We start from the raw sequence: 12,091 nt of genomic DNA, 5'->3' as shown, positions 1-12,091 counted from the left end.
ATCAGGAACTGACCAACGCCGCGAACGATCGCTGTTCTACTCGGAGGATATCGCCCCCCTCTTTATCAGTCGCTTCGATCAATATATCTTCGGCGGCGACTTTAACTGTGTGCTCCACCCCAAAGACCAAGTCCCACATTTCTCGACTTGTCAAGAACTTCGGCTCCTGGTTCGAGATATGCTTCTCACCGACACGTGGGAGACAGTGCACGGTGACCGTCTCGGGCCGACATATCTTACTAATCACTCAGCCAGTCACCTAGACCGTATTTATGTCTCTCGAGCTCTAGCGCCAGGAGTCTTGGATGCCGAACGTTGGCCGCTTGCCTTCTCCGATCATAGCGCTTTCATATGCACACTCACTCGACAGCAGCAGCGGATATGGCACAGCCGAGGACCCTGGAAGCTGAATGTGGCACATCTTCAAGCCCCGGAATGCCGTCAGATTATCGCCAACACATGGAAGCATTGCGAACGTCGTCTTCCCCGATACCCTTCGACTCTAGCATGGTGGGTGGAATGTGCAAAACCAGCGTTTCGGCGTGTGCTAACACAGTTCGGAAAAGATATCGCAGCGTGGCATCGTCACACATTGGACTTTTATTACACGATGCTCCGCGAACTCGCCAGCCAACCACCATCTCCAAACCGACAAATGGAAAGCCGCCGAATTAAGGGTAAAATATTGTCTCTTACGAGGAAACGTTTGGAGGGGGTCGTCGTGCGATCGCGACGTCAAGACCGCGCGGAAGGAGAAAACCCCTCTATGCATCACATCGTGCTCGACAGCCGCCGACGCCGACAGCAGCTGATCACGGATCTCATATTGCCAGGTGGTAGGGTCGTAATGACTCAGGCGGGGGTTACAGAAGCCTTTGCAGATCACTATCGCCGGTTTTACGATGAGGTGAATACAGAGGAAGCGGACCAGCACGACATACTTCAACAAGAGTCGCACACCCTCGACAATGCAGCAGCGGCGACGCTGTTAGCTGGACTTACACGGGACGACATCGAGGACGCGCTTAACAAGGGAGCACTCAACAAATCTCCCGGGACAGACGGACTGCCACTCAGTTTTATCGGACTTTCTGCGATCTAATGATGCCCCGATGGATCACCATGTACCAAAAACTGATGACCCCCGGTTTCCACGTGCCACCTGAATTCGTGGAAGGTTTCCTCATACCGATACACAAGCCTTCCAGAGGTCGGACGGTCGAGGACTACACGCCAATTACAATGCTCAACTAGGACTATAAAATCTTCGCCCGACTACTCGCCAGCCGCATAAAGAAGGTTATGCCCCTATTCCTCTCCATGGAGCAAACGACACAGGGCGGAGTGACCAACATGCAAACGGCAACCAGTGAATGCAGGGATTTAATAGCCTTCGCCACATCCTGTAGCCTACGAGCTGCTCTGATCTCCATTGATTTCGACCACGCCTTCGACAGAGTTCACCACAAGCTCCTTCTGTCCGTTATGGCCCGCATGGGCTTCCCGCCTGCCTTTCTTGACATCTTTCAGCGCCTTTTCCGTGGAGCTGTATCCGGTGTACTGGTGAATGGACGGATTGCAGGTCGCCAAGGATGCCCACTCGAAGCACTTGTCGGAGGGTTGAAAAACAGACTCTCGGGCATGTCACTGAGGGATCACACATTTCACTGCAGAATATATGCTGATGACCTTCTGTTACTTGTCCGATCTGGTGACGAGGTATGCTCGGTGATACAATGGATCAATCGCTACGGGTTGGCAGCGGGCAGCCTCATGAATGTGGCCAAGTCGGCAGCGATGCCCATTGGGAGAGGTCTACAGGAGGACGCCTTAGCCCCACTCCCACTAGTCAACAAGATCCGGTTCTTGGGCATTACATTTACACAGGATGTGCGCCGCACGGCTGCCATGAACTATGCACGATTACTACAGGCAATACGCACAGAGGTTCGCCGGAACCTACTTCGACGGATGGACCTCCTACAGCGTGTGGAATACCTCAACCTTCACGTGGCGACTAAGATGATCCACATGGCTCAGGTCCTACCGATATCGACAGCGATGGCACACAGACTGCAAGCAGCGTTTGGATATTACCTTACCGCCGGACACCTATTCAAAGTCCGCTACGAAACACTCACCCTCCCTCCGCGTGATGGCGGACTGGGACTTATAAATGTACGAGCGAGAGCTACAGCGTTATACTTGTGCACAATGATGAAACTGTGGACCCACAAAGATGCTTCTCTTACGGGACGTCTGTTAGAGGAATTGCTGCCGGCGTCTCTTCTGCCACCTGTCACGATTGCGCACAATACACCCTCACTCTCGCACCTCTCAGCATTTATTCTTGAGTATAGTTACGTGCACCCAGACCTTCCCAACACTCGCACTCCCAAGGCGAGAGACTTTTACAGATTGCTGCTAAGGTCCATCCCTCGCAATGTGATTGAGAGGAAGAGCCCTACGACCCTATGGCCTGCAGTGTGGAGAGCGGTCCAGAAGTCGTTCCTCCCCAAGCGGGTACGAGCCGCGTGGTACCAGGTGGTGAACGGGAAGGTTGTAACACGACAAAGGCTGCACGCTATTGGGATGGCGGATTCCCCCCTTGGCCCACATTGCCACCTCGTGGATACTGACGAACACCGTTTAACATGTGGATCGGCGTTAGAGGTGTGGCTGCTAGTGCAGAAGATCCTCGCCTGCTACCTCCGTATCGCGCCTCGCACAATTCAGCCACGGCTCCTCCTTTGTCCAGAGGATACTTATTTCCCACCTGCGAAGACTCACGCTCTCACATGGTTTAAAGGCATGTCCATATACTACCTCTTTCGAGATGATGAAAAGATGGTACTTGATTACTGGCAATTTCTCCAGGACAGTCATAGCACACTTGAGCGTACACCCCGATACCGACAACTATTTGCGAACTATTTACGCAGTGTCTTCGATAACCCTCCTCTCAGTTGGGGAGTACCGGGCAGAGGATGACCGCCGTCGTGGAGCTCCACACACTGCGAAATGTTTTATCAATTTGGAACGTGGAATCTGTTCGCAGATGAGTCACGCACATGGAATGGCGTGCGGGATTTGGTTACATTTTTCTTTCTTTATTATCTATCATCATACTATTAATTTTAAATTCTACTTCATAGTTTAGAAGGAACTCTTGTTCTGTTGTTGCTACGGATGTCCATTCTAATTTTGTTTGTTGTAACTGAAAGACGCCTTTTTCCATATTAAATAAAAAGTTGATAGAGACAAAATTTACAATTAAAAAAACAAAAAGATGGATAGACCATCTGTTATAAAAGAAAAAAAAAGATGGATAGAGCGTCTGCCATGTAATCAGGAGATCCCGGGTTCGAGTCCCGAAAAATTAAAAAAAAAGTGGTCAGCGCGACAAAATGTCAATCCAAAGGGCCGCGGTTCGATTCCCGGCTGGGTCGGAAATTTTCTCCGCTCAGGGACTGGGTGTCGTGTTGTCCTAATTATCATCATTTCATCCCCATCGACGCGCAAGTCGCCGAAGTGGCGTCGAATCGAAAGACTTGCACCAGGCGACCGGTCTACCCGACGGGAGGCCCTCGTCACACGACACTATTATTATAGTGCTCAGGACACAATGCTTCTGAGCTGTATGTTGGAAACTGCGCTCATTTAAATGCGAGGGGTATTCCACAAGAAATGCAACATATTTCTCTGTAACAAGGTTGGTTTTATTCACGATTCCAATACACTATATTGTAATTAGGCTGTTTAGGTTTTTATCTTGGTAACGCCACCTAGCGCTCTGTATGAAAATCACTGACTGCGCTGTGTGCAGTCTGTGGCTGGTTGGCATTGTTGGAATTTTCGCTATTGTAGTGTTGGGCTGTTGGATGTGAACAGCAAGTAGCGTTGGGCAGTTGAAGGTGAGCCGCCAGCAGTGGTGGATGTGGAGAGAGAAAGATGCCAGAGTTTTGAGAGGTTACTGCAAGCAGACGATCTGGACATGTGCCTGCCAGAAAAAAGGAAATTTGTAAAGATGGATGTCATGAATTGATAGATATATATGTATGATGACTTTTGAACATTATTAAGGTAAATACATTACTTGTTCTCTATCAAAATCTTTTATTTGCTAACTATGCCTATCAATAGTTAGTGCCTTCAGTAGTTAGAATCTTTTGTTTAGCTGGCAGTATTGGCGCTCGCTGTATTGCAGTAGTTCGAGTAACGACAATTTTTGTGAAGTAAGTGATTCATGCCTGCATCTCGTGGTCGTGCGGTAGCGTTCTCGCTTCCCACGCCCGGGTTCCCGGGTTCGATTCCCGGCGGGGTCAGGGATTTTCTCTGCCTCGTGATGGCTGGGTGTTGTGTGCTGTCCTTAGGTTAGTTAGGTTTAAGTAGTTCTAAGTTCTAGGGGACTTATGACCACAGCAGTTGAGTCCCATAGTGCTCAGAGCCATTTGCCATTTTTTTAAGTGATTCATGAAAGGTATAGGTTGTTGTTAGTCAAGGCCATTCTTTTGTAGGAATTATTGGAAGTCAGATTGCGTTGCGCTAAAAATATTGTCTGTCACTTTAGTGATGATCAGAATAAGTAAAGAGAGAAATGTCTGAGTACGTTCAGTTTTGCTCAGCTGTTTGAAAATCAAATAACGTAAGAGGTTTTCCAGCAATCTCATTCTTTATTTTTCTAAGGGGACGTTTCAATGTTATTCTCCTCTTTTTTGGCTGCAAAGCCCTGTATTTCAGCATAATGTGCGTTCAATGCAATGGCCTTACTCCACCTTACTGGGAGAGTTTGTTATGCCCGCATGATACCATTCTAATGGTCGATGTCGCAGCTGACATGTTGCTGCATCAACAACCTCCCTATTATCCACCTTTTGCATTCCACGGAGTGCGTCCTACATTGGGCGAAACATATGGAAGTCGGAAGGTGCAAGATCCGGGCAGTAGGATGGATGGGGAAGAACAGTCCAATGACGTTTTTTTGAGCTTCTTTCGGGTGCACAGACTTGTGTAAGGCCTTGCGGTGTTATGAAGAAGGAGAAGTTCTTCTGCTCTTTTATGGCGACGAACACGCTGAAGTCGCTTCCTCAGTTTCCCCAGGGTAGCGCAATACACTTCAGAGTTGATCGTTGCAAACAAGGGAGGATGTCAAACAGAATAACCCCTGCTGAATCCCAGAAGACCATGACTTTACGGTCGGAGGGTGCGGCTTAGAACTTTTTCCTCGGAGAAAACTTTTCCTCCTGCTTGTTGACGACCGGCAACCGGGAGATCGGACAGATTTGTGCGACATTGCTGCAATGATGACAGATGCCTTGCGCAACGACTCACTGAGCTTCTGTTTACTTCAAGATCCTTGTAGACATTCTGCAGGCACCTATTAATATTTGCAATGCTCTTGCTTTCCACCAGAAGAAACTCAATGACAGCTCTCTGCTTGGAGCACACCTCCGTTACAGGTGTCATTTTTAAGGCTACATATAACGCCCCCCCCCCTCCCCCCACTTTCGGAAGCGGGAATATCCCACAATATTCCACAACAAATTCCGCATTTCTTCAACCGAAACTTGCCGAGAAAAAATGTGTTGCGTTACTTACTGACCCCCCCCCCCCCCCCTCCCTCCTCGTAAATGTCTGTATGCGTCGGGTTTCTTTAGACTCAACGACCCAATCTCCATCTAACTTCCGGTGGTCCAACAAGTTGAAGAACAGCAACTTACCTTCCGTTTCTACTAACAGACTAAATAAAAATTTTGAGTGTATGGAATTCATGTGTTCCAAGATCTAGTGCAGTGTACCTATTCCGTGAGGGCAGATCAAAATCGTGTTGCCTCGATACCATCTGATGACGAAAAAGTTGTTGCTTATCTCCGAAAGGTCGAGTTGTAGCTCAGAATTGGCGCTGTCTGTACACCGTGAGAATTTTGTGCAAGGATTCTGACACGAAATACTTAGTATGGGAGCCGTGTTTTTGTGCTGTTAATCACTGAAAACCGACGGCAGTTCTACATCTACACAGTTACTCAGCGAATTACCCTTACGTGTCTGGCAGAGGTTCATCGAACCATCGAATCATCTTCACGCTAACTCTCTACTATTCAACTCTCAAACAGCGCGCGGAGAAAAGGAACACCTGTATCTTTCCGAGCGAACTCTGATTTCCCTTATTTTATTATGATGATCGTTTCTCCCTATGTAGGTCGCCGTCAACAAAATATTTTTGCATTCAGATCAAAAAGTTGGTGATTGAAATTTCGTGATAAGGTCCCACAGCAGCAACGAGAAACGTCTTTGTTTTAATGATGTCCACCCCAAACCCTTTATCACGTACGTGGCACTCTCTCCCCTATTTCCCGCTAACACAAAAAGCGCTGCCTTTCTTTCAACTTTCTCGATGTACTCCGTTAATGCTATCTGGTAAGGATTTCATACTGCGCAGCAGTACTCCAAAAGAGGACGGACAAGCGTAGCGTAGGCAGTCTCTTTGGTAGACATATTGCATCTTCATATGTGTTCGCCAATAAAACGCAGTCTTTGGTTCGATTTCCCCCCAACGTTTTCTCCGTGTTCTTACCAGTTTAAATTGTCCGTAATTGTAATTCCTAGGAATTTAGTTCAATTTACGGCCTTTATACTTGATTTATTTATCGTGTAACCGAATTCTGACGGATTCCTTTTGGCACTCATGTGAATTACCTCTCACTTTTCATTATTGAGGGTCAATTGAAAATTTACGAACCACACAGATATCTTACTTAAATTGTTTTGCAATTGGTATTGACCTTCTGGACTTTACTAGACGATAAACGTAACATTATCTGCAAAAAACCTAAGACACCTGGTCAGAGTGTTTCCTAAATCATTTATATGAACAACAGACGGCCTACAACACTACCTTGTGGAACGCCAGAAAGCACTTCTATTTTACTCGATGACATTCCGTCAATTACTGCGAACTGTGACCTCCCTGACAGGGAATTACGAATCCAGTCGCGTAACTGTGACGATGTTCTACATCTACATCTACATCCATACTCCGCAAGCCACCTGACGGTGTGTGGCGGAGGGTACCTTCAGTACCTCTATCGTGTTCCACAAGCACGCAATTTAATTACAAGTCGCTTGTGAGTTACGGGATCAAAAGCCTTCTAGAAATCTCCAAATGCGGAGTCGGTCTGCCATCCTTTCTCAATAGCACTCAACACTTCGTGTGAATAAAGAGATACTTGTGTTCCACAAGAACGATGTTATCTAAATTCATGTTGACTGTGTGTCAATAGACCGTTCTCTTCAAGGTAGTTCATAATGTTCGAACACAATATATGTTCCAAAATCCTGCTGCATACCGACGTTGATGTAATTTATTGGGTTACTCCTATTGCCTTTCTTGCATACTGGTGTGACTCGTGTAACGTCCCAGCCTCTGGTTACGGATCTTTCTTCAAGCGTGCGATGGTATATCACTTTGAGGTATGGACCTATTGCATCAGTTCAAAAATAGTCTAAGCACTATGGGACTTAACATCTCAGTTCATCAGTCCCCCGGACTTAGAACTACTTAAACCTAACTAACCTAAGGACATCACACACGTCCATGCCAGAGGCAGGATTCGAACCTGCGACCGTAGCAGCAGCGCGGTTCCGGACTAAAGCGCCTAGAATCGCTCGGTCACAACGGCCGGCTATTGCATCAGGATAGTCTGAAAAGAAACTAGTTGGTATACAATCTGGGCCGGAGACCTACTTTTATTTAGTGATTTACGTTACTTCACTACCGCGAGGATATCTACTTCTAAGTTACTCATGTTGGCAACTGATCTTGATTCGAATTCCACGTGTACTGTTTGTTTTTAGTAGGTAGTGGCAGTGTCCGGTGATGTGTTGTCGCGACTTAGGGGTCCAAGCAGCCCTACTTTACTGGGACGGCTGACAGCCAATGCGCAGGGAGGCTGCAGCCGTCCATTTGTTGATATTGTTACGTTGGTCGAGGATTTCAGCTGCCTTTCCCGCTTTGCGAGTGCGCGTCCATGACCATTTCAGAAATACTCGGGCTTCGTTTAACTTTATAGGCTGCTCACAATCGCAATGATGCTCCGCCAGTGCCCGACGTATAATGAGCCAAATACATTCTTTTGTGTGTACCCAGTTAACGCTACTTGCGGTGAACCATTATAGCACATCTTTATTCTACACTACTGGCCATTAAAATTGCTACACCAAGAAGAAATGCAGATGATAAACGGGTATTCATTGGACGAATATATTATACTAGAACTGACATGTGATTACATTTTCACGCAATTTGGGTGAATAGATCCTGAGAAATCAGTACCCAGAACAACCACCTCTGGCCGTAATAACGGCCTTGATACGCCTGGACATTGAGTCAAACAGAGCTTGTATGGCGTGTACAGGTACAGCTGCCCATGCAGCTTCAACACGATACCACAGTACATCAAGGATAGTGACTGGCGTATTGTGAGGAGACAGTTGCTCGGCCACCATTGAGCAGACGTTTTCAATTGGTGAGTGATCGGGAGAATGTGCTGGCCAGGGCAGCAGTCGAACATTTTCTGTATCCAGAAAGGCCCGCACATGACCTGCAACATGCGGTCGTGCATTATCCTGTTGAAATGTAGGGTTTCGCAGGGATCGAATGAAGGGTAGAGCCACGGGTCGTAACATATCTGAAATGTAACGTCCACTGTTCAAAGTGCCGTCAGTGCGCCAAGGGGTGACCGAGACGTGTAACCAATGGCACCTCATACCATCACGCAGGGTGATAGGCCAGTATGGCGATGACGAATACACGCTTCCAATGTGCGTTCACCCCGATGCCGCCAAACACGGATGCGACCATCATGATGCTGTAAACAGAACCTGGATTCATCCGAAAAAATGACGTTTTGCCATTCGGGCACCCAGGCTCGTCGTTGAGTACACCATCGCATGCTCTCCTATCCTTGATGCAGCGTCAAGGGTAACCGCAGCCATAGTCTCCGAGCTGGTAGTCCATGCTGCTGCAAACGTCGTCCAACTGTTCGTGCCCATGGTTGTTGTCTTGCAAACGTCCCCGTCTGTTGACTAAGCGATCGAGACGTGGCTGCACGATCCGTTACAGCCATGCGGATAAGATGCCTGTCATCTCGACTGCTAGTGATACGAGCCAGCACGACGTTCCGTATTACACTCCTGAACCCACCGAGCCCATATTCTGCTAACAGTCATTGGATCTCGACCAACGCGAACAGCAATGTCACGATACGATAGACCGCAATTGCGATAGGCTGCAATCCGACCTTTATCAAAGTCGGGAACGTGATGGTACGCATTTCTCCTCCTTACACGAGGCATCACAACAACGTTTCACCAGGAAACGCCGGTCAACTGCTGTTTGTGTATGAGAAATCGATTGGAAACTTTCCTCATGTTGGCGCCAACCTTGTGTGAATGCTCTGAAAAGCTGATCATTTGCATATCACAGTATCTTCTTCCTGTCGGTTAAATTTCGCGTCTGTAGCACAACATCTCCATAGTATAGCAATTTTAATCGCCAGTTGTGTATCTTCTAACTTAAACCACCTGCCTGAATTTACGTTTTCTTGTGTTATGCGCTGTCAGTAATTATCTTCACATTCGCTACAAAAGATTTAGAACATTTATGAAAGAACAGACACCACGAGAAATCACCAGCTTTGATACATATTATAAATTGTAGGTGGAGGGGGGAGAAAGGAAAGGAAAGTGAAGGGACTATTAATCTCTGCTGCATTGGGACTATAGGCGGAATCAACGGCGACGAGTTGCGCAGTTGCGTGGACTGTCTTGGTACGCCTCTCGGCGACCCACATTCCCACCCTGCGCCACGTATCCACAGCCGCCCTCTATGTCCTTCAAGGGCGCTACTATGAGATCCCGGCAGGAGGTCGAACGTAACTGTGCATCCGCACTGTAGATGGTGGATTCCACCCGTTTCAAGATATATCAGTTACATGAATGCGTAGTGTCTGTCGTTTCTGACATGTCCTCAATGGCCAATGAATACTCAACTAGCAGTGCACATTCGACCTCTTACGGGAAACTCAAAGTATCGAGCACGGGGGGTGGGGATAGCGTATAGGTGGAGCTAGGTGGAAACTTGGGTCGGTCGGCAGGCCTACCGAGGTAGTCCATGCTATTGGGATAAACATTGTGTCCAGTACGCGCAGTAGTTAACGCAACTACGTAGTAAGCAGGTGAGCCATGGTTCCGGTCTCCATCCGGCGTACATTTCGGTTGTCGGCACAGTGATTCCGCAAAAGGTCCCGATGCAGCTACACTAACAGCCCCTTCCCTTTCTTTTCCTTCCTACCTCCCCCCTCTTCCCCCCCTCCCCACCACCACCAACAATAATATGTTACTCCTATTTCTTTCCTTAAGTTGCCGGGCAGGGTGGCCGAGCGGTTCTAGGCGCTACAGTCTGGAATCGCGCTACCGCTACGGCCGCAGGTTCGAATCCTCCCTCGGGCATGGATGTGTGTGATGTCCTTAGGTTAGTTAGGTTTAAGTAGTTCTAAGTTCTAGGGGACTGATGACCTCAGAAGTTAAGTCCCATAGTGCTCAGAACCATTTGAACCATTTTTTCCCCTTAAGTTATTGTAACCAGTGTAGATGAACAAGGTGTTTAGCGAACTTAGCGTGTTCTGTGCACGCTCGCTGGGAGTTATCGCCGGCAAGAGAAGCAGAAGACTCACTCTTCCTGCCGGTGCCGAAGCTGTCGAGCGCGCTGACGGAGACCTCCTGGGCGTCGAGTAGGGGCCGGCGATCGAGGCGGCCCAGGATGGCGTCTGCCCGCGTCTGCATGTTGATGGCCGCCACCGCAGACCGGAACGCCTGTACCAGCGCCGGCGGGCCCGACTCGTCGAACACGCCAGCTGGGCAAACATTTGAATAAAGTGCGTATTACGAGTGGCTCGTACAGCTGGTTAATGTCTGTTCATACTGTTACACGACGAAGTTGGGAAACTTAACGCGTTAATGAGAAATTATTACTTACTTCCGATGTCCCTCTTTGGCCAATTTTGCTCCGAATTTTTCTCACATTTTCACAATAATAAATAGTTTGTGCAGGCTTGTCTCCTTACAAGATACAGACTCTGTGTAGTGTTGCGTCTCACTATCCGTACATGACAACGAAAGCAGGCTTGTTATCTAGCTTGTCAATAGCAAAATTAGGAAATTTGGGCTAAGGTCTTATGGGACCAAACTGCTGAGGTCATCGGTCCCTAAGCCTACACACTACTTAATCTAACTTAAACTAGCTTACGCTATGGGCCCGAACCTCCGGCGGGGTGAGCCGCACGGACCGTGACAAGGCGCCTAGACCGCGCGGCTACCCCGCGCGGCTGTCAATAAAACAAGCAGGATATTTGGGATAAACATATCGATACTCCAAAACAATAAACCTACACAAGCGAAGAACTCTGAAAAGGGATATTTCACATTTTAGAAAACATTGCCCCGCTGGTAGATGCCGAGCTTGCTGAATCACAACAACAGCCAGCATCAGTTACTAAGAATGAAGGTGAATTAATAAATCCAAAATGTGTTAACAAAAGGCTTCTACTTATTAATAGCTAAAACTCATTTTGGAGTAAAAATCTACCGCGTTTACGCCTTAATGGTGGGTGGAGGACTTTTCGAGGAATTAAATTGTAGCTCTCCAAGTGGCGCCTACATTATGACACGGAGAGAAACGTCTCCCTTCGTGACCGCATTAGCCACGAACAAAATTCGAAGGGCAACAGCTTTTCCTAATGGATAACGCCATATTAGCATTTTTAAGATAAGTGGTCTGTGGTGATTGCATTATGACATCACTGAGAGTTCAGTCCTTCCCCGACACACTGGTAGTTTCAGAATTTTGTGCATAACTAATTTACTGGGAAAAATTTCCGTATTAATTTTATGTACTTTCTTAAAATGGGAATAATCGACCCGGGACTGTTTTAATTCCATTCATAGTTTCATCAGCTGTAACAATAATTTGGGAGAACTTTCTATTTCTTTGTAAGGGCTCGATGAAATGGTCGACTTGACGGCAACAAAGTCA

The 12,091-nt window shown here is 47.5% G+C and overlaps 1 protein-coding gene across 1 annotated transcript in view; it reads right to left on the bottom strand.

Moving 5' to 3' along the window:
• Positions 1-10,900, bottom strand: part of LOC126162133 (glutamate receptor ionotropic, kainate 2-like) — a 179,665-nt gene extending 168,765 nt beyond the window's left edge. The window contains exon 1 of the mRNA XM_049918427.1: positions 10,734-10,900. Within this exon, the coding sequence (XP_049774384.1) occupies positions 10,734-10,842 (109 nt within the window). The 5' untranslated portion in view covers positions 10,843-10,900. The remainder of the gene's footprint in view (positions 1-10,733) is intronic.
• Positions 10,901-12,091: the final 1,191 nt, after the last annotated feature.

This window comes from Schistocerca cancellata, chromosome 2 (genome assembly GCF_023864275.1).
Source record: "Schistocerca cancellata isolate TAMUIC-IGC-003103 chromosome 2, iqSchCanc2.1, whole genome shotgun sequence".
Lineage (NCBI taxonomy): Eukaryota > Metazoa > Arthropoda > Insecta > Orthoptera > Acrididae > Schistocerca > Schistocerca cancellata.
The sequence above is the reverse complement of the archived record's forward strand: the minus strand, read 5'-3'. Positions and strand labels throughout refer to the sequence as shown.